Raw genomic sequence first — 23,744 nt, 5'->3', positions numbered from 1 at the left:
GAGTGTTTGTATATGTTTGCATTTAAGAAAATAATTTCTTTAAAAGAAAAGTGAATTTAATATGGCACATAAATACATTCAAATGGGTTTTTTTTTCTGTTTTGTTTTTTCTCGTTTTAACAGACGTTGTCTGCAGTTAAACTTTAAAGCATTGCAGTTTTGAAAAAAGGAAACCAATGAGCAGTTCATTTAGAAAAACCTGGGTATTTTTCCCTTCTTTTGAATATTTTATTACAGTTTATTAATTAATCACACAAAAAAGAAAGAAATGGATGGTACCTTTATAACTGAGCAGACAGCACTTTATTTTGTTATTAATCATTCCAGCCCCTGTGTTTCAAAAAGCCAGAACAACTGCAGTATCTACACCTATTGCACACAAGTATTGTTTAAGTGCTTTTCCAAACTGCTGCTAGCACTTCTATTCTATAGATCTAGTTCATTTTGTAGTTCTCCTGTGAAGAATTTATAGCTGAGTCTTTTCCTATAGACCTGTTGAAGCAACAACTGAGCAATTGCTGACATCAATAATAGGTGCCATAGCAATTTTTAGGAAAAAGCCATAAAATGGTGCAGTGCAGCACCAGTACATGTAATTTTGGCAATTGGGTGGGCAGTGGAAGCATTTAAAAAACAGACCAAAAAAAAATTAAAATGAAAATGCATTAGAAGGAAGCAGGAAAAATATAGCACATTTAAATAATGCATTCACAATTTTATTAATATACCCTTATTCAAGAATCTTTGCATGCACTTCTACCACAAATGTAACATAAAAGAAGAGTAAAAATGAAAATTTTCTCCTTCTTTTAATCTATTGAGTTCTTCTCTATTGATGTGGGTTTTTTCTGTTTGTTTTGTTTTGTTTTTTGGTAGCAGGCTTAGCAACTCTGTACAGAGCTATTGTGGTGTCTAATTAGGTTTGATGGTGGGTCCCCGTTTAGGAGAACAGATGCCCGGTGCACAGTGTCACATTTCAGCACCTATAAGCTTTTAAGAGCAGCTAAAGTCATTATGTAGAAGGCAGGCCTGTTCTGATCAGTCTCAAGAGCATCAGTCTGCTGACTGTACAGAAAAAAAATGTAGCAATTATTGTCATGCACTGTGGGCTCTTAAAAAGTGTAAGGTTGTTATGAAAGTTTAAAATGAGTACCTGTGTGTAGCTTAGAATAGCTGCAGTTAGACTGTCCTTTTGTTGTATAAAACAGCCTCTAGTGACGATAGAAGGCTTCACAATTTAGACATGGCCTTGTCTCCACGCTTTGTCCAGTTGAAGGTAGCAATAAAAAAAACATGGGCCGTCTCCAAGTACTAGACAGAGAGGATAGCTGTTCCTATCATAGCCTATACAAGAATACACCACATTTGAAGACACAAATCAAATCGTTTAAGCTAGTTTTTAACGATTCATGTCAGCCTCGAAAGTGTGCTGTTATTGTATGAAACATGGCATCGGTGGATGGGAGCAGGTGAAAGGTTGATTTTCTACATGTTAAAGCTAGTTGAACAGGTGGTCTGATAAACTGTTTTTGTCCTTTAATGCAAATGTTTTGATTGTGCTGAAAATAACAGGAGTCATTGTTATTACGTTATCTTTTCACTTTACATTGACTATCTCCAACATGGGGTCTCTTATTTCTTGTCTGGTGTATATTTGTTAGCCTTAAATAGAGCACTGGCTGCAGCTTACCACAGACTGTTAGTTCACTCGCCCCTACAATTTACACAAATCTATTTTATTTGTTTCTAATGGAAGTACTGACCTCTTCCAAGAGTGTGATAGATAACATAATTACATCTTGCTGGTGACTTAACCCTTTAAGACCTACCATAGAACAAAGTCCGCCAGAGCTTATATTATATTTTTACACGCTGTAGAGCCATTTTGGGAGCATTTCAAGTTACTATACATCAATACAACCATTACAGCCTAAATTTTAATAATATGTCTGCATTAAGTGCATAGTAATTACATAAATTGCAAAAAAGTGCAATAAACTACAAAAAAGTTGAAAATTGTTTTTGTTTTTTAACATATATTTCTAGTTAGAGAAATTTAAGAGGCTTATCCCTCAAAACTGTAAATACAAAAAAGTTGCACAAAATAGTTTCCCACCACAGGAAATTTATTTTGAGTGTCTTCATAGTTTTATTTTTGAAATACACCAATTTTTATACACTGCAGGAAAAACGAAAATAAATATTATAATGCAAATTTGCAAAAAAGCAGCATATGCATCAAAATAAACTATTTCCAGCAGTGCAATATGAGTCCTAAGCATCCCAGAAATGACACAGAAAGTCAGAAAGTCAAACATAACTTTTAAAAACACCAGTATAGGCTCATGAGGTGATCGGATCGGCAAAGTGTGTTTCTGGAATATTATGTTTTTATTGCTGCAAGCGCTTTTTATGCAGTTTTTGCAAAGCTATATGTGGAAGGAAACTGTGACCGAGGACAAGCTGATGGCATAAGATGTAAGTACAACTCCTCCGGTTTCATATGCAAAAAAAATTATTGCGCTAGCTCACGTGGTTGCAGAGCTACCGGGATTTAAAAATAGTTACGCAAAACGGAGCGTGCCCGCTCTGACCGGTTTTAAAGGGTTAAAGGAGTGATGTATTCTAGCTACATAAACATTTGATGGGTAAATTATATCTAGGAGTGAACTGTTAAATGTATCAGAGGAGCGGACCTATGCTGAGATTTAAGTTTGGTGGAGTGATCATCTTTGGATACCTAATGGTAGCAACAGTGGTTGTCTAGGTTCTTATTTATGCTGACTCGTTTGCAACTGGTACCAGTTTAAAACAATCCTCAGTGCCCAGCCCTACTTACAACTTGCATTGTCATTATACTTTAGGCACCCGATGTACTATTTCTTATAGAAATAAGATAAGAAAGAAATAAGAAAGAACCCTTTTGTTCTACTTGAGAGCTCAAAGCGCTTTATACGGCATGTCTTATTGACCCATTCGTTCATTCACCCCCCAGTTTTCATTTCACAAAATGAAGCACGCGGCTTGATGGATTACGTTATCATCACATTTGCTAACCTGTTGCTCTTGGAACATTGCTGCATTTCCTATGGTTTGTCAAAATTATGTGCAAGGTTAAACTTGTCCACTGTCAATGCCTCTCGTGTATATGCTAATACAATTTTTATTAGTGTAGTACTGACTGTAGCTAAAAATTATTGAAAAGTGACATTTATTTTCAATTTTAAAACATGCTGATTCTATAGTTGCTAGGGTTATACACGTACGACAATAACATTTAGTTGACTGCAGTTGTGAATCTATTGACCTCTAGTGGTGAAATTTTACACAAAGTAACATTAAAGACCGGAAATAGCGCTATCCAAATGCTCGATTCTGTACAGTCAGTGTATAAAAACAATTTTCTGTCACCAAACAGAAAATCCTCATGTCATTGGACAGAAGCAATGCTTCACTAACCAACGTTGGAGCACGAAGTTATACAGCTTCCTTCAGGCTTCTTTGCAGCAGCCATGTTAACAGCTGAGGTGAACAGCAGTCTGACAGGTCCGGGATGCTGCAGTTGAGTTTTACTGACTTTTTAAATAAAAATTTAAATTTCCTATTTAGTGTGTTTATTATTTACTTATGTTAACATGTAGTGTGTACAAAAATGGTTTCCTACACCGTTGTAGAAACTTGCTGGCTTGCAGTTGCAATGCCCTGACTTTTGGCTATGTATTATACGCGTGTCTGCTTTGTCAACAAGCTGTGGACGTCAGCTAGGACACGTGTACTTGACTTGACACGAAGGGCCTTTGCTAACTGGTGGGACTGCGATTATGACAGCTAGGCAGTCCGCCTAAGTGAAGTCTGTGTGTGGGGAAACACTACCAAGGTATTATGGTACTATTTTCAGTGGCAGGTTATTGCAGTATCATTCTAGTATAGCATGAAACATAGTGCCCACAAAATTCCTGTTTGCTTTATCATGTGTTCTGTCACATAGTGTGCTGTGCATTCTTGTCTTTGGTATTGACATAACTGTGTGTCACTGTTTCCTGATCTTCTTCCTTTGTGCAGTGATGCCAGAGCTACATTCGCAGTTAGAGAGCATGAACACTGAGAAATTAAAAGATTTAATGTTAAAAATATACTTGATATTCTCCAAGTTGACACCTTGGACACATTTTGGTCCGCTATAATGTTTTTTTAGTATCTTGAATTTTATGTCACTAAGCCACACAAAAAGAATATTTACTATATACTGTTGGTGGAATTTTTCTGTGGGAGAGCTTACTAAGAATAATGAAATACTAATCCAAATAAAAGGGATAAACATAAATGCATAATGTTAATGCTGAAAATTGTTTTGTTTTTCTTAAGAAAAACATTTGTTTCTCAAATCATTTTTTAAATCTCTGTGTCTGAATCAACCAAATCTTTAATTGTATTATAATCCGAACATGACTCTTTCTCACAATGGCGTTTAAGTGGAGAGTGTGGTGCAGAGCAATGTTCCCTCTAAGCTGAGCGCGTGAGCAATCGCGCACTGCTCACATGGTCTCCACACACAGAAATTCTGCGCTGCGCACAAAAAAAAATCCAGTCTGAATTGGAATTAAAGTAAATACATGTATTTATTTTATTTTGCTGATTTTCTGTGCGCGGAGACTGTGTTAGCAGTGCGCGATTGCTCACGTGCTCGGCTTAGAGGGAACAGTGGTGCAGAGTATGGTTTTCCCTGAAAAGCTTGTCTTAGGTACACTATTTCTAAATTGAAGAACATGCACCATGCTTAAACCTGAGTATATTTATATTTATCGTCAAGCCTGTTTGGGGACATCCCTGCCCCTTCAAGCGCATGCATGGAAAGCCTAACACAGGAAGGGCTCACATCCCTGCCCACATGCATAAATGGCCAGCCAAAATACAGGAAGCAACAAAAACATCTTGAAGAACAGAGAATACATTAGTGACAGTAGACATGACATTGGTGAGAGATGGCATGAATAGCAAAAATGATGAGTTGCAGAGTAATTTGCAGAAGAGGCAAGATAAAAATCACATTAGATTTGCCAATAGGATGTACGCAAGAGCATCAGAGTCAAAGCTGATCTAGGGTGGTGTTGAAATCAACTGATATGCTCAGATTGATGTGCTTGTTGAGAAGCATAAAACTTACCCATATACTATTTTTTTGTTTATTTATTTATATGTGTGTGTTTTAAAGGTTCCAGCCTACGTCAGATTTCAGGGTGTTTGGATATTTTTGGTTTTTCTTTTTTGTTTTGTTGCATGATAGGTTCAGGCTCCCTGTACCTTAGTGAGTTACACTGTGACTCTGTCATGTATCAGAGTCAATATGTTGTTTATTTATTTATGTTGTGTATAAATGAGTTAAAGAATGTTATGGGTAAGGGGTAATACATGATAAATTAAGACATAGGTTATACGCAACCTTGATATTTCTCTAACTTCAGCCTCTGCTGTGGAATGTAGGAAATAAGCAACTCTGTAATTACCCCTGAGCCTGCCTTTCAGTCTCTTATTGGCCAGCAGAAAGTGAAGACCCTGGTTCTAGCCAATAGGAAACTAACCCTTTGAGCAAAATCTGTGCCAAGTGCTGGAAAAGCTCAGAGGCTGGAATGAAGGGAAGGGAGAATAGTTGTGGTAGTGACTGAAACGAACCATCAGTTCCAGCAGCCCTCCTACCCCCCACCCCCCACCTTCCTACCCTCAGAAGCATTGCAAGAAGGTCTTACTACTCAGGGTGCTTGTGCTACAGGGCAAAAAATCAGGATGGCAAATTCTTTAGCGGTCCAACCATGCATGTAATCCTTACAAGCTCTGTGTGTTTGTGTGTATCTGTGGCTGTGTCTGTGTGAGTGGATATTTGTTGGAAGAGAACCACAGAAAGATGGAAGATTTAAAAAAAGCCCCATTCTGCATTCTGCAATTACATATACTGAGGCGTTTGACTGTCCATTCATTTTCTTCTCATACCAAAAAGATCTATAAAGGATAGATACTCTTGTCAGCAGGCAGATGTTTCTAATAAAACATTTTGCTGCAGATTTAAAAAATAAGTGTGAAGCCGTTAAGATAACTTGTGGAAACTAGGGGGTTACCAACTGTGGCTCTTTTCAAAGCCGTAAACATGGCTGTCTGCTTGTCGGCACCGGCAAGGAAAGAAAGGAATGCGCTTGGTATGCAGTCATGGCGCTGGCTTCAAAACAAACTGTCATCACAGAAGACGGTGTGTTAAACTGACATCTTAACACTAGCAATGAACAAATACACCAGAGAGGAGCAGTATTAGTTTTAGAGTCTGATGATCTGCTGTGGAACATATACAGTGACATATTAATTTGCTGTAAATGGACAGGATTTGATTAGGTATATAGTAGAGCTGGGCGATATATCGAGTTTTTAAAAAATATCGATATATTTTTATACGAGATATAAGATGTGACAATATCCTTTATATCGATATAGTCTATGTTACGTTATAATTATACTTGTGGAGCCGCAAATTTGCCTCTCTTTCGTCCACTTTTCTCTTTACACAACGTTACTCGGCCTCGCCTCTCCTTCACTGAACACAACTCCCCCTCCTCCCCCATCGCTTCACCTGCAGGCAGAGACAAGATGGACACGGCAAATCTCCGTTAACGAGTTACTGCGCATCGCCCCGTGTGTGGGGCTGGACGCCATCAATGTGTTAGCTAGCTAACCACGCTAACGAGCTAACCACGCTAACGCCATGCAGCCCAGAGGCGCTGCACAGCCTAAAATCCTTTCATTTTCTCAAAAGCTGACAGCGCGCCTTATATATGAATTCTGGTTGTGCTTGATGGCCGCGAACCGATTTTATGTGGTACACAGCGCTCAGCAATCTGTCAAAAAATGTTTTAGTACGACTTTGGTAAGCTACGGTGCTGCACCGGTTGATGGATTGTCAGAGCATTACGGCTACCGAGGAGCCTCGCGGAGTGATACGTACTGTGCTTCAACGTAATATTACCCTACTGTGTATAAGGACCATAAATGGCACCTGTTAAGAGACGTGGTTACGACGAGGATTTCAAACTCAAGGCTGTCAGTCACGCAGTAGAACTTGGGAACAGAGCAGCTGTGAAATCTGTCTTTGTTATTATGCTCATCGTCTGTTAGTTTACATTTTGACTGCACAATTGTGAGCTTTTTGTTATGCACAAAAACAACATTGTTTTCTTTTATTTATGGAGCATTATTATTTAATAAATGCTGATAATTTATTTTTGAGTAAATTTTTGTACATCTACGCTCTATGTTAATAAAAGTGCCTGTGTGACATCTGGGACACAGCTTTGACTAAGAACTCTCTTTTTGTTCTTACTTTATGGCTTTAAAAAAATATATCGAGATATATATCTTATATCGCCGTCCAGGTAAAAAATATCGAGATATGAATTTTGGGTCATATCGCCCAGCCCTAGTATATAGCATAAATAGATATCTATTACTTACATAGGAATAGTAGTGGTAGAATAGCTAAATTTATGTCTTGCATATTTCCACAACCATATCCATAATCACATACTGTGTATGCAACCGTTGTATATAGTGTATTATCTTACTTATTTTCTATGTGTTTGTATTTTATTTGTATTTTTTGTATTTTCCTTCTGCTATCTGTACCTGAGCTGAGGTAATGCAAGAATTTCCCTGCCGTGGGATTATTAAAGTCTTATCTCATCTTATATGTGTAGTGTATGGTCCAGGTTGTTACTGGGTCAAATGAACGTGTGTCTGAAACACCGAGGTGATGTCAGTGTTGAAACTAAGAAGAGCTAAGAGATGTTCCGTGCATCTCTTAGAAACTAGCTGCCATTATAAGATGTTGACTATTCTACACATATGAATGTGTTTGTTTATAAGTGTGTTTGTATATGTGAAGTGCAAACACATACATGGTAATAGGGCTGTGCGATATGACCAAAATCTCATATCCCGATATAAAACATCTATCGTCCGATAACGATGTAAATCACAAAAATTTAACATTTTTTGTAAATTCTGTGAATCTCGGGCAGCTCGACTTGTGTGAAGTGTTTCCAGCTGGGCGTCGTGTATCTGGAGTCGAGTGTTTTACCGATGCATGAAACGATACATTTTTAGACATAGGTTGTAACGTTCGCCATTTTCTTTGCGGCGTGCTGCGGGGAAAAGCCTGTTCTAATGTTTGAGTCTAAGGTTTATTTTTTAGCACCTGACGGCTCTTTTTTTCTTCTCATCTGTAAATACTATGCATACTATTTCACGTGATTCAGTTTATTTTGAAAAGTCTCAACAGGATCTTGAGCTTTTTTGTGAAAGGTTTATGTGGAAAATAAACAAGCGGACACGTGATGGTTTTACCATCGTTGTTGCTAACGACAACGCATAAAAACAGGCGCTTGTCCGTCCGTAATGTGGTTATATTAAATATAAGAGAAAGAGAGAACTTTAAGAAATTAATATAGCCACTACAGTCACCATCAAAACCATGAAAAAATATTGCCATAAACAGTTTATTTTGCAACACCACGAAACAAACGACAGCGTAAAATGAAACGACAGACGTTTTTATATCGTCATCCGATATATATCGTTACATCGAACAGCCCTACATGGTAATAATTGACCTATATTAACTGTGTTGCACTATTTTGAATATGAAGGTGTTTTTAGTTTGTTTATTTTTAATTATAATATTATTAATCATGCTGCTGTATGTGAACATGTCTATGTGCAGTTCTTTGATCCAAGTGATGGGGAGAGTGAGAGAGAGCAGGTCATGACAGACTGCGTATTATCAGATTATGATGTGTAGCATAAAAACATCAATAAAAAGAAGTTGATCTAAAAACCTTCACCTACTTTTAGAAAATGATATGAAATTGCTGCAGCAACACTTTATTTTACCCATGATCAAAGTTTTAACTTTGAATGTGCCTTTTTCCCTCCTTCCCTGCCACCAATGTTTTTTCCCAAGCTCCCCCCCCCCCCAAAAAAAGGCCTCGTAAGTAGTTGTTACATGTTACTGAATTTATCCATTCCTATTTTAGGAATTTGCTGCACTAACAAAGGAGCTGAACGTGTGCCGAGAGCAGCTTCTGGAGAAGGAGGAGGAGATTGCAGAACTAAAGGCCGAGAGAAACAACACACGGGTTAGTAGATCGTCCTGCACACACATTCACAGAGGATCAGCTGTCAATAAGAAGCATTTAGTTGGGCCTGCACACTCTACCTGGAAATACTTGTCAACAGCTTAGGGCATTGCAAATTGCTTAGTCATCACAATATTTCAGCTACAAATGATAAAGCACGTTGCAGCAGCAGTTAGTGCTGACTTTTATCTTTCTTATCTTGACTGGTTTTGCATTTGTTTACTTAAAAGGTTTTTCAGATGCGAGTCGATGATGAGAAATGATTTGGACTTTGTAATTTGTGATTTGGATTTTGTAACTGTCTGTGTATCCAGCTCCTGCTAGAACACTTGGAGTGCCTGGTGTCTCGCCATGAGCGCAGTCTGAGGATGACTGTGGTGAAGCGGCAGGCTCAATCTCCAGCAGGCGTCTCAAGTGAAGTGGAGGTCCTCAAAGCCCTGAAGTCACTTTTTGAACACCATAAAGCCCTCGACGAAAAGGTACAATTCTGTTAAACCGTTTTTCTTGCAGTATTGATGCATGTCGACATGTGAGCCATTGTTCATCATTTTTGGAGTTACATGTTGCTTTATGTCCATTTCATATTTTCAAGGTTAGGGAGCGTCTTCGTGTTGCTTTGGAACGATGCAGCGCATTGGAGGAACAGCTCACCTTTTCACACAAAGAAGTAAGAAAACATAATATATTAAGAATTACTACAGAGACGTTTACTTAGGTTTGTTTTGTGTGTGCAGTTTGCATGTTCTCCTCCATGGGTTTTCTCCAGATGCTCTGACTTCCTCCCACAGTCCAAAGACGTGCAGTTACTGGGGTTAGGTTAACTGATCATTCTAAATTGCCCATAGGTGTGAATGGTAGTGGTGAGTTAGAAGGTAAAGTTATGTGTGTTGTATTTAAAATGGAAGTGTTAACTACCCATCTAGTCTACTTTTATCTTTATATTTGGTTTATGCTCTCACTAAACTTGTATTGGGATTCTGCTGCTGCTGCTGCCACCTTAATAGTTTAATAGTTTAATTATTTATATAGCAACGCCCCTGTTGAAGCAATTACAACAGGGGCGTTGACCAAAGTGCTGTACAAGAATACAACATACCTAATAAAATAACTTAGAGTATTGATAGCAAACACCAAATATGAATTAACAAATAACTCTCATGCTGTATTGAAAGCCAGTAAATAAAAATGTGTTTTAAGATAAAATTTAAAAAGATTGACAGTGGGAGCCTGTCTGATGTATAGGGGTAAATGAACCTCTATGAACCAGCCTCGACCTTGGTACAGCTAAAAGCAAAAGATCACTTGATCTAAGAGATCTAAGGGGGGTATAAGTCTGCAAGAGGTCAGACATATACCCGGGAGCCTGTCCATTCAGGGCTTTGTAAGTCAACAATAAAATTTTAAAATTAATTCTGAAGCGGACAGGCAGCCAATGAAGAGAGGCGAGCACCGGGGAAATGTGCTCGCATCTTTTAGTACATGTCAGAAGACGAGCTGCAGCATTCTGGACTAACTGCAGCCTTGCCAGGCCGGTCTGGCTAACTCCAGCATATAAGGAGTTACAATAGTCCAGCTGGGATATAATAAAAGCATGAATCGCACGTTCAAAGTTTTTAAAAGATAAAAATGATCTCACCTCAGATAAAAGTCTTAGTTTGAAGAAAGACCGCTGTACGACTGAGCTAATTTGTTTTTCAAAGGTGAAATTGCTGTCAAATATACTCCCAAAGTTTTGGCATGTGATTTGACAAAAGGCTCAAGACTGTGCAGGTTAAAATTAGAGGTGCTGGGATTGCTGCTTGGTCCAAAAATTATCACTTGGGTATTGTTTTCATTGAAGTTAAGGAAGTTAGAGGCCATCCAAGATTTAACTTCACCGAGACACTGAAGTAAGGGATCTAGTGAGGCAGGACTGTTTCCCTTCAGCTGAAGATAGATCTGAGTGTCATCGGCATATGAATGAAAACAAATGTTATATTTTCTAAAAATTAGACCTAGAGGCAGCATATAAATGGAGAACAATATTGGCCCCAGTATAGATCCCTGGGGAACACCACAAGTAAGGGGAGCTGAGGAAGAGATAAAATCGCCAAAGCTCACAGAGAAGGTCCTGTCAGTCAGGTATGACCTGAACCACTCTAATGGGGTGCCCTTTACGCCACAATGCTCCAACCGTGAGATTAAGATGCTGTGGTCAACAGTATCGAAGGCAGCGGTCAGATCTAAAAGCAGAAGCACGGCTGAGTCACCTGAGTCAGTGGCTAATAAAAGATCATTAAGAACTTTTAAAAGTGCAGTTTCTGTGCTATGAAGAGTTTTAAATCCAGACTGAAACCTCTCAAGAACATTGTGTCCATTTACAAAAGATTGCAGCTGAACAAACACAATCTTTTTCAAAATTTTTGACCGGAAGGGGAGCTTTGAAATAGGCCTGAAGTTAGTGAGGACAGAGGAGTCAAGATTAAGTACAGGCTGAACAACAGCATGTTTAAAACAGGCTGGCAAAACACCCGAGCTAAGGCTGCTATTAAAAATAGCTAAATGTCAGAACTGACAACCTTAAAAATCTTTTTTAGAAGATGTGTTGGAATAATGTCATTTGGACACGATGATGTCTTTGTGCCATTACATACTTCCTCCACCTGATCAAGACACACTCAAACTGATCAAAAACAGCAGAGCAGGTGAATATTTTAGACGCATCATGTGAAGGCAGGGCGATCATAGATCGAAGCTGTTTTATCTTATTGATAAAAAACTGCAAGAACCTTTCACAGGTGTCTGAGGAACTATTAATACAAGAAGCTGGAGAAATATTCAGGGCAGAGTCAATAATTGAAAAAAGGACCCGAGAATTATTGGAGCTATTCTCAATAACATTAGAAAGAAACCTTGACTTTTCTGCTTTAACAATGTCCTGATACCTGTACAGACTGTCTCTCAACATGAGAACGGACACCTGCAGCCCATCTTTTTTCCACTTATGTTCAGCCTTCCTGCACTCTTGTCTGGCTGAACAAGTGGCCTTATTTATCCATGGGTCTGGTCGTTGTTTCGAACTTGTAGTTTTAAAAGGAGCGATCTCACCAAGGACAGTTTTACATTTATCATAAAAATTAACTGTCATTTCCTCGGCACCAAAGCCAAGGGGAGATTTTAAAACGTTTCTAAAAGCAATAGAAAATTGTTCTGTTGCAGATTGGTAAAAACACGACAACGACGTGTAGAAATAAGAGGTGTAAAATGGCGGAGAGATAAAAGTATGTCAAACACAACAGGACAGTGATCAGAAAAAACAGCATCACATATTTCCATGTTTAGGACCGGTAACCCTAAAGACAGCACAAGATCCAATGTATGACCCTGTTTCTGGGTTGGCCCCGACACAAGTTGGAGTCTATCAAACTTAAAGTCTCTGGTCAGTGAATTGGAGGGACAACACACATGAATATTAAAATCTCCAACGATTCAGATTCGATCGTAGTTTGGCACAGTTCCAGCTAAGAAGTTTGAAAAATCCTTGTGATATTTTGGAGGTCTGTATACAGCTGCAACGAGTGTCAGGCGGGGATGCCCCAATTCAAACGTCAGAATTCAAAACTAGAATACGAGTCAGTTAAGAGTTGTTTGCAAGAGAGCTTCTTCCTGAAAACAGCCGCCACTCCACCACCACGCCCAGTCATCCTCGGCACATTAAGATATTCACAGTCAGGCGGTAAAAGTTGAGTAAAACAGCTGGACTCACCGACTCTCTGCCAAGTTTCCATTAAAAGCGTTAAATCCAGTTCCCGATCAGTAAAGAAGTCCTTAAGAATAAAAGTTTTGTTTGCTAGCGGTCGAGCATTAACAAGACTTAATCTTAGTGGTATCGGTGGCTCAGCGGCCGATGTGGGTGCCCGACCTATCGGCCGTAGGTTCTGAGGGTTTACTCCACCTGAGCGAAGACGGGGGGACGCTAGCGCGGGGTTATTGTCGTAAGCCCGACAACAGGTGTCAGGCAAGTGTAAGCCATGTCCAGAGAGTGCCAGTAGTTGACGCGGTCAAATCCAGTCGGGATAGGGTGAGGTATTTTCCGAAATCGTGTCCAGGTAGCCTTCATTTTTACCAATAAGCCACTGTGTTTCCCACGGCGTCTGCGGCGCCCTCTCAGTTGAGGTGGCGCCGGAACACAACGGAGACAAGCTGGAACTCCTGACAGGAGCGGAGGGGAGAAGGTTCCCTGATATCCACGATTGCAATAAAGAGTTTTTAACTGAGAGGATCTTAAAGCCAGCAGCATTTGGCGATCATACACAAGCAGAGAGTTAGCATGTTTTAAAACAAAGTAAAAATAAAACACTAGTACGAACAGAGTCAGACGGCAGGCCGTACACACTGGCGCCATCTTGACACGAGAAGACCGTGTTTCAATAGGTTCACACTTCAAATGACAAAGTGTCCTCGGTGACAGCCGATGAAAAGACTCGTTGATTTAGACTTATAAATGCTGCTGCCTGTAAGCTACAAGCATCAGGAAAACATTGCTTAATGTTTTTTTATATCAGAACAATAATGTTAATAATTATAGTATCCTGTCTCTATCTGTGCTGCGGAGTCTGAAAAAGAAATTTATATTCAAAGCTCATGTGTTAAAGGTACGAAGAATCCGGAGTCTTCTGTGTACTGAATGGGATTAAAATTGACTAAAGGCCCAGAGGATCTCAGGGAGGTGTCCTAGATTTCCTCTCTGCTTCACGCTACAGTGCTACAGTCATCTTTTGTTCCTGGAAGTCAAACTGGGACCACACACAAGCCTGCATGCCATTGCACATAAAATCAAACACCTGCCTCATTTGATAAGAAACTTAACTTCCTAAGACAAGACCTCTTTCTTCGCTTTTGGTTCTGTGAGGCGTTTGTGTGAACATTTAAATATGCACTTGCTTAAAATATGTTACAGGATGAAAGGAAGTCTTAAAGAATTGTGCACTTTGTTTATTGGTTAACGTTATAGTTGCTTAGTTCAACAAATCAATGAATGACTTGGCAGGGTGCTAACAAACTGGTCTTTTCCTTAGCTGGCTTACCTCAGGGAACAGAACAGTCAGAAGAGAGGGTTGGCCGATGGAACCAGCGAGGTTAACCACAACTCTGAAAACACACCAAGCACTAATGGCAAGGTGAGCTTACTCAACAGCATATAAGATGTGGCATGTTTGTGAGAACCAAAGGGCAACAAAGTTGCTCATGTTTTACAAATGTCTAGAGAATTAAATAGTTGAATTTGCTGTTATATTGTAATGTAGTGAACATGATCAGGTAGAATTGTTCTGTTCTTATCAGCTTTAAGAATGAGAACAATTACAAGTATACAAATAATCCTGGGTGTTACAGTTTCAAAATACATGTGTTATTTTAATTTTACATTTTCATTCCCTTTAATTGATTAAAATGATGAAATAGAATGTGCTACACTGTGTCATACAAACAAACAAATTACAAAAATTAGAAAGCAGGTAAAAGCGGGTATCCTGCAGTTTTCTCTGCAGCTTGTCATTGTCTGAGGACAATCAACTCTCAGGAGTTCAAATCCATTCTAAGTCCTGGCAGTGATCATTTGAATTTTCAGTGCAAGATGTAGGGCTGCACGATTAATCGTTATAAAATCGTGATCTCGATTCATACTTATGTGCGATCTCATTTCCAATGACAACGATTAAAAAAAAAAAAAAAAGACGATGATTGTACCGCATTTTGATCCGGGACGTAATCTGCATGAAAACAAGCGCTCACTCTTCCTGCTCAACAAATGACAGGGGCGGAGCCTTATACCACGTGATACAGAAGCTGGCTGCTAAAATTAGCAGGAAAAAACAACGGAGAGCACGTCAGGGACGACGAGAAAGTGACAGGAGAAAATCCGTCCCGGTCAACCACCCAAACATCAATAACGGGAACCTTATACAGCGCTTCCCTATACCCGTCGAACTCCCGCAGACACAAAGAAATTACGGAGGCTATTACTTATCACCTGACCAAAGATATGGCTCCATCAACACTGATGATGGGAGCCACAACAAAAAAAACAACAAACAACATTTGTTGTTTTTATGTTTATTTATTGTTTTTATGTTCAGTCTCAACTGTTATGAAGTTGATGTGCAGTTAATAAGCGCAATAAATATTTATACTGGAAAAGAAAATCGTGAGAGAATCGTGATCTCAATTCTAAGCAAAAAAATCGTGATTCTCATTTTATGCAAAATCGTGCAGCCCTAGCAAGATGTTTACATTTTTCTCATCACAAGTCTTTAATTTACTCAAACTTTTTGATTATCAAATAGCCAACAATAACAGCACAACGCTCATCCAGGAAAAAACCACTATATTCTGTATATACATCTTAAAGCCGATGTCGATCTGCCCACAGCGGTCATCGGACGGTTCGTCGAGCCAGGAAGACGAGTCTGCACCTGGATTCGGTAAGGTTGGCGAGCTCCAGGAGGTAATGGACCGTCAGATGGCCGATTTGGGCCAAATGAAGGAGCGCATGGCTGCTATGGCATCACGCATCACTGAGCTGGAGGAGGACCTGGACACAGCCCGAAAGGACCTTATTAAGTCTGAAGACATGAACACAAGACTACAGAGAGACCTCAGAGAGGTAAAGAGGACACGATCTGTTTGTAACAGATGTATGAGATGTATTGAAATATGAGGTTGCGACTTTGTACATGTGTGCATTGTTGACAGTTTTTATAGATTTTAACAGCGGAGTGCTTCAAAAGATCCAGTGCTCTATAAACATGATAACATGACATTAAACATTGCACTGCAGGACAGTATAAGCAGCGTTTGCTGCAGAATTCTCCAAAAGGAGTACCAGGATTCTTTTAGTGCCTCGTCTTCTTCTCATATTCGTGTAAAGATGCCCAATCAGAAGGATTCCTGTCACAAAGGCTGAGAACTCTAAAGCAATATGTTTATGCATACAGTCTATGGCTCAGAAGGAAGACATGGAGGAGAGGATCACTACTCTAGAGAAGCGCTACCTGGCAGCTCAGCGAGAGGCTACCTCTGTCCACGACCTCAACGACAAGCTGGAGAATGAAGTGGCCAATAAAGACTCCCTCTACAGACAAGTAGGTCCCGTGCTGCTTGTTTAAGACTTTATAAAGCCACCACAACTCAGATAATCAGTTAATTGTGTGTTTGGCATTAGAGAAAATTGGATCAGTTTGTTTGTAATTTGCAGTCATTTCATCATATTGCTATTGTCTGCAAGCGCCCACACACTTTAATCTGGTATGCAGACAAGTGAGGAATTTATTGTTTGAGTCTCAGAGCTGGCTGCCAGCAGGAATTGCCTGCAGTTGTCAGACTCCGATTGAGGAATTCTTGCTGTATTCACACACTGAGCAGCGCAGCAGGCTCTTAATGGGAAGCCTTGAAGACACTGGCTTGTTTCTTTACATGTACTCAGTGGAGATGGAGATGTCTTTCTCCTCCTTTCTTGGTTTTTGTTTGTCTATGTGTCATTTTGATTGTTCTGTCACTCGCTTCCTGCTCTTCCCACCCTCGTGCATCCCTTGACCCTATCTCCCTTTCGTCTTTCTTTTTCTGTGCTGAAGTGTGTTTTCTGATACTCTCCGCTCCTTGTGGATCTGAAAGCCAACTTTGAGACTGGAATGAAGGGACAAAACAGTCTTAAACGTATTTGCTCATGACTGTTTGGGTTTGATTTGTTTGTCATAGACTGAAGAGAGAAACCGGCAACTTCAGGAAAAGCTGGAACTGGCTGAGCAGAAGCTGCAGCAGACCATCCGGAAGGCAGAGACGCTGCCAGAGGTGGAAGCCGAGTTAGCCCAGAGGGTCGCTGCTCTCACAAAGGTATCAGCATCAGCACCTTTTTAAAACTACTGCTCATTTGTAATTGCATTTCTGTGTATATATGTATTTATTTATTTATTTAAAATTGCATCACCTCATAATTCCTGAATAAAGGTACAAGTTTGCGTAATGTCACCAGATATGTTAAAGAAGTTCATTTACAGCAACTCTGCATGGAAGCTGCTGAGGAAGCCATTATTTATGTTCCTCCAAATATTCACAGTGACCTATTTTTAGAAACTCAGCTCCTGTTATCCATTTATAGTTAGAATCTTTATTTTGGACGAAACAGCTGCTGCATAACTGCACTGCAACAGCATCGTATCACCTTATTAGTATTTTGTCTGGCTCTCTGTACTGTTTTGAATGTAGCGTTTTTCATTGGTCTACTCATCTGAACCTTTTAATGTTTATCAGAGAGTGAGTAGAATCTACAAAGTCATCTCTTTCTCTCGTCTGTCTGTTCTGTTTCTTTGTTAATTAAATGAGTGTCATTCATTTCATTTATTTACGCCTGTTTAAAGACACAGAAACAAACAGAGAAAAGAAGCAGACTGCCGTGTCTCATCCCTGCATTTTTAATGGCAATGATTTTCATTTCCTCTTTGAGTGGTGCTTAAACCGCACACTTAATATACAGAATACAGCAGAGACACAGACACACTTAGAAATGACTGCCCTGGTTTCTTATGTTATTTCATTTGTGCAACTTGCAACACAGGCTTTCTCCCTTCAGCAACTAATTTAAATTGTGCTCAGTCTCTTGAAATGTTTGCATTATTATCATGTTCTCATTTGTCTGTCATGCTGTCTTTGTGTGTTCTTCATGCTGTTCCTACCACCTCCATCTTTAGTGTGTTCTGTGTGGCTCTAAAGGCACTAAGATATTGAAAAAGGTAGACCAGCTTCATCCAGACGGCTAAACCAATCCTTTTTGCTTACTGGGAGGTTCACTATCCCTTGTTGCTGAATTTAACCAGACCAATAGCAAATCTAGTGTGTTTAGATTTTCAGATGAAATCAAGCCAAAATAATCAAATGTACCTGAAGTCTGTGAAACAAAGAATACATTCCTGGTTAAGTGCAGTTTCAAACTTGATCAAAATACTCTGTCAAACCTGAATCCTAGCTGTGATCTGGCTTTATCTGTACAGCTTCTGTGTTTGTGCTTCATGTGCTAGTAAGCGGTGTTGATAGTTCGTGGTGATACCCTTCGTCTCCTCCTCTGAAACACAAGGCACCTAGTTTTTGGTGTCTTGACACAAACAGGAAGTTCCAGCTGATTTGCTCAAAGACTTACGGAGACCCCACCTATAAGAGCTACAAGAAAACTAGATCAGGCTGTGTTGCCTGTTGGCTTTTGCATAAATCTAAATGTTTTAGTAACCGGTAACCTTCATAACCCAGGTGTGTAGTCAGTGGTGAAACTTTGATAAGGCTGCCATACGGTAGATCTGCATTATGGGACGCATGAGCTGCTTTATTATGTTACAGTGCATGTTTTTGGCTTTTTGCTCCTTTTAAAATAGGTAAATGTTGGTGACTTCATCCTTTCGAAGGACCTGTTCTCATAATGTCAAACACAGGGAAAAAAAAAAAAGTATGTTGAACCTTGAAGCAGTACAAAAAGACGACACTGGGTCTTTTTTAGCAAGGTCCTTCTCCAGGATGGATGGTAGAGGGTTTGGGATAGTAAGGTCTGGCTTTAGAGATTTTCAGCCCTGTGTGGATTAAATACATGAAATCAGAGAAACATATTTGTAGTTTTTTCTCATTAACCTTTGTTTTCAGGCAGAGGAACGCCATGGCAATGTTGAAGAGAGGCTGAGGCAGCTGGAGGCCCAGCTGGAGGAAAAAAACCAGGAGCTGCTCAGGGTGAGAACAAGGGGAAATGTTCTTACTGGAAGCTTGATTCTCATTGCATTGCTACAGCTGTGCGTTGTATAAAAATGTTTCTATTTTCGTAGGCACGGCAACGTGAGAAGATGAATGAGGAGCACAACAAGCGTCTGTCTGAGACGGTGGATAAGCTCCTCTCAGAGTCCAACGAAAGACTTCAGCTTCACCTCAAAGAGAGGATGTCTGCCTTGGAGGATAAGGTAGAGCACTTCTCTAGTGCTGAATTCTAAAGTTAGGCTGATGAACAAAGACGTCGGCAAGCTGAGGACACAGTATTCATAACTAACTAACTAAAATATTTGTTGTTCCTGTTAAATCTGTGTCGCATGGCTAGTCATGTGTCATGTTAAGCATTTCGTATCATTCCTGTTTCTCAGAATTCCCTGATTCGAGAACTCGAGCACACCAAAAAATTAATTGAGGAGTCCCACCACGAGAAAGTAAGGAAATAAAAATAAAGAACTCCTCCTGTTTGTGTGTTTTTATATTTTGGGTTGTTTTTTCTAAATTGTTCTATAGCAGTGGTGTTTTTTCTCTTCATGGCTACAGATTTTGTTCATCAGTAGGTAACAAGAATATCTGTAACATGCTCTCTCTTATAGGAGCAGCTCTTAATCCAAATTGAGACTATGAGGGCAGAGAATGAGCAGGGAAGGAGCAGGAGCAACTCGCTACTGCATGGGTAAGCTAGTGAAATGATTTGACTTTTATATCTCGCTGGGAAACTATGAGGAACTCAGGTGGTTGCTTAACACTTTGTCCAGTGTTATGTCAAAATGTCCGTGGTCAAGATACTGACCCAAAAAAGTTTCACATGTCATTGGTGATGGCAGTATGCTATACATGTAATGGCCACTTTATTGGGCGATATCTAGTGTTAAGGTCAGAAGTGTACATACGCTAATTCTGGATAACGTGATGAGGTTTCACCCCAGCCAGACACCTTTGGCATCCATCAACAGACTTGTAGCATAACTGTGGATTCATATTTAACCACTTTTCTTGGTAGAGTTGATTTTAATTGTTTGGTTTCCTACCACAGACTTTTTAAGCAGAGTCCATAAATTTTCCGCAGGGTTAAGGTCGGGTGTTTGGGAAGTCTATTCCAGAAGCTTATTGTTTGCCTGCCTTATCCATCCAAAACAAGTTTGAGTATGTGTTTGGCATCACTGTCCCAAACACACAGAGATCCTAACTGTGTCCAAATTTCAATTGTCCAGTTGTTGATTTAAAGTAAAGTTGAAGAATTTAGAGGTACGGTGTCGTCTTCACTATTCCATTTAGTTTGTTCAATGTGCCAATACCACTGATGGTAAACCAGCTTTGAAGCACAATGCTATCGCCACCATGCTTGAGAGTTGGTGCCTTTAATTCTCCAAATGTATGTCATGTTATTGTGCACAAATATTAATCTTTCTCATCCGACTAGAGCAGGGCGATATGACCAAAAATATTTATCACGATATACAATTGAAAATTTGCGATAACGATATAACTGACAATATAATATAATATATAATATATTATATATATTATATTATATTATAATATATAATTGTAACTCCTCAACTTTATTAGTGCAAAACGGGATTATAAGGGGCTCTGTTGATTTTTAGAAAAATCAAAGGATTGATTTTAAGTGTGCCGTATTTTCCAAAAATCACGGTAATAACGACGGCCCGCTAGCATGCGCTACCAAAAATAGTGCTTTGCTGTGTATCTGACGGACGAAAGCTAAACCAGTTCCACACCACTTAAGTTGCAGCATTTTTACAAACCAATTCTGGTTCATTCGTTTCATTCAACGATCCACTTTCGCTCTTCTCATTCTGCGTCGCCGCCATGTGCGTATGTAAACAAAGGCACTGTGCATGCACGTTTCACCCATATTCTATCGCCATATTTCATTTTCCTATCGTTGCCCAACATTACACCGGTATTACTGTGAACGGTATGATATGGCCCAGCCCTACATCCGACTATAAAACCTTTCTCCAGAAGACGGCACAGTGACACGGTGGGTTAGCACTGTTTTCACAGCAAGGTCTTGGGTTCAAATCCACCTGTTTGGGTTGTCTTTGGATACTCATGCTGTTTGAAAATGCCTCATTGAGGTCAGAGCAGAAAGAACAGTTTGCTTTAAAATGAAAGTAGGAAAAGAGTAACACAACCAAGTTACAGAGAAGAACATCAAGAACACCCAGAATGTTGAACCCTGAAGCAGTGCAGCTAAAAGACCACATGGTCTGATGACTCTTGATTTCTGCTGCAGCATTCAGATAGTAGGGTCACAAAGTAGCTTAAAAACATGAAACCTTGGATCCATCCGGCCTTAGAGCTATCGTGTTCAGACTGATGGTGGCCTAATGATGTTGGGAGTATTTTTTGGGCATAGTTTGGCCTTCTTAGTACCAGCTGAACATTGTGTAGACAACACAGCCTACCTGAGTATTGTTGGTGACCATATCACCTTTATAACCACAGTGTAGCCAACTTCAGCACAAAACACATCATGTCACAAAGCTCAAAAACGTCACTGGCCTCCAGCGGCTTTAACGGTCACCAGAGCTCAATCCAGCAGTGTGTAATGCTATAAATAAATAAAGTATCAGGGGACAGTTTCCAGCATGTTGTTGTAAAAAGTTCTGGAGGTAAAATGTGCTCCAACCTGGTTCTAGACATGTGTAACTAACAAAGTGGCCAGTAATTGTATTTCTACCATAAAGCTTCATTTTATTTACTTAAATGTTTATTTTTATGTAGCATAAAATACATGCTTTGCCTATGACGATGGTGTAGCCTCTTGAGCTGAACGTCACATAAAGCAGGTCATTTTTATCGAGGCTAATATAACAACCATAGTCATTTCACGTAATGGCCATTTTGTTCTGCACCAAGTTGCAGCTGCACGACTGCAACCTGATGTTCTCCAAAATCAATACAGTACAGTGTTGATATTAACAGACCGACCACAGACGCTGCAGGAACTGTTGTTTTCCCGTCGAATTTGTCAAAATGTCAGATGGCCTACAGATGTGTTCAGTCATTGACTGAAAATATACACCTGATGTTCAATTCAATTCAATTTTATTTATATAGCGCCAAATCACAACAAAAGTCGCCTCAAGGCGCTTCATAGATACAGAGAAAAGCCCAACAATCATATGACCCCCTATGAGCAGCACTTTGGCGACAGTGGGAAGGAAAAACTCCCTTTTAACAGGAAGAAACCTCCAGCAGAACCAGGCTCAGGGAGGGGCGGGGCCATCTGCTGTGATTGGTTGGGGTGAGAGAAGGAAGACAGGATAAAGACATGCTGTGGAAGAGAGACAGAGGTTAATAACAGATATGATTCAATACAGAGAGGTCTGTTAATACATAGTGAGTGAGAAAGGTGACTGGAAAGGAAAAACTCAATGCATCATGGGAATCCCCCGGCAGCCTACATCTATTGCAGCATAACTAAGGGAGGATTCAGGGTCACCTAACTATATGCTTTAGCAAAAAGGAAAGTTTGAAGCCTAATCTTGAAAGTAGAGATAGTGTCTGTCTCCCGAATCCAAACTGGAAGCTGGTTCCACAGAAGAGGGGCCTGAAAACTGAAGGCTCTCCCTCCCATTCTACTTTTAAATACTCTAGGAACAACAAGTAGGCCTGCAGAGCGAGAGCGAAGTGCTCTAATAGGGTGATATGGTACTACAAGGTCATTAAGATAAGATGGGGCCTGATTATTTAAGACCTTGTATGTGAGGAGCAGGATTTTGAATTCAATTCTGGATTTAACAGGAAGCCAAAACAGGAGAAATCTGCTCTCTCTTTCTAGTCCCTGTCAGTACTCTTGCTGCAGCATTTTGGATGTAACCTCTTACTTAGTTTCCTATTCATTCATGAATGACTTTCATTGGTGTGTTTTTCAAGGCGGTCTCAGCTGGGCAGCACCCCAGATTTCAGATATCCAGTGTCAGCCTCTTCGATGATGGACAGTAACTCGGACCATTACGGCAGCGCTCTCGTCCTGAGACGGCCTCAGAAGGGACGCGTGGCAGCGCTACGGGATGAACCTTCCAAAGTAAGCTCACACCTGCAGACATAAAGCAGTTAAACGACAGATCTGGTTATTCATGTTTAATGAATCCACTATTTGAGAACATCTCTTAGCTGTTTGCCTTGTATGGCTTTTTCTTTCTTTCCTGTTTCAGTCTAATGTTTGAGTTCTCTGACGCTTTTCTTCTTCTCCCCCGCTTCTTTGTTTGCTACTATTACGGACAATCAGCGACATGTAAGTCAGTGTGCCTGAGATAACAGTGACGGTGTCTGTGTGCTGCATCAATGACAAACACCTTAGGATCTAACTATGTATTGCTCTGTTGCCTGACATCCTCTCACATGCCTGCTGCCTGCTTTCTCCAACCCTTTTATTGTTTTCTCCATACTGTCTTCTTTCCTGGTATCTTTCTTTCCTTCTCTCCATTCTCATCCCCTGTTTTATACCTATGTGTATAAATGTAGGTGCAGACTTTAAATGAGCAGGAGTGGGAGCGCATGCAACAGGCTAATGTGCTGGCAAATGTGGCACAGGCCTTTGAGAGCGACATGGACGCCTCAGACCTGGAGGAGGATCGAGAGACGGTTTTCAGCTCGGTGGACCTGCTGTCCCCTGCTGGCCAGGCTGATGCACAGACCCTTGCCCTGATGTTGCAGGAGCAGCTGGATGCTATCAACAATGAAATCAGGTACCACTATAACAAGCACACACTTGTGCATGTAACCCCATTTCCATGTAAACATTGCCATATTTTCACC

The 23,744-nt window shown here is 40.1% G+C and overlaps 1 protein-coding gene across 7 annotated transcripts in view; it reads left to right on the top strand.

Annotated features, from left to right (window-relative positions):
- Positions 1-23,744, top strand: part of ppfia1 (PTPRF interacting protein alpha 1) — a 45,808-nt gene that overhangs the window by 6,789 nt on the left and 15,275 nt on the right. For all 7 annotated transcript variants that reach the window (XM_085161625.1, XM_085161608.1, XM_085161633.1 and 4 more), the window contains exons 3-15: positions 9,072-9,173; positions 9,488-9,652; positions 9,766-9,840; positions 14,231-14,332; positions 15,583-15,816; positions 16,148-16,294; positions 16,908-17,042; positions 18,834-18,917; positions 19,010-19,141; positions 19,319-19,381; positions 19,544-19,623; positions 22,860-23,010; positions 23,451-23,674. In XM_085161625.1, the coding sequence (XP_085017751.1) occupies positions 9,072-9,173; positions 9,488-9,652; positions 9,766-9,840; positions 14,231-14,332; positions 15,583-15,816; positions 16,148-16,294; positions 16,908-17,042; positions 18,834-18,917; positions 19,010-19,141; positions 19,319-19,381; positions 19,544-19,623; positions 22,860-23,010; positions 23,451-23,674 (1,694 nt within the window). The remainder of the gene's footprint in view (positions 1-9,071; positions 9,174-9,487; positions 9,653-9,765; positions 9,841-14,230; positions 14,333-15,582; positions 15,817-16,147; positions 16,295-16,907; positions 17,043-18,833; positions 18,918-19,009; positions 19,142-19,318; positions 19,382-19,543; positions 19,624-22,859; positions 23,011-23,450; positions 23,675-23,744) is intronic.

Source organism: Neolamprologus multifasciatus, chromosome 1, assembly GCF_963576455.1.
Source record: "Neolamprologus multifasciatus chromosome 1, fNeoMul1.2, whole genome shotgun sequence".
Classification (NCBI taxonomy): Eukaryota; Metazoa; Chordata; class Actinopteri; order Cichliformes; family Cichlidae; genus Neolamprologus; species Neolamprologus multifasciatus.
This window is presented reverse-complemented; position numbering and strand designations above follow the sequence as displayed.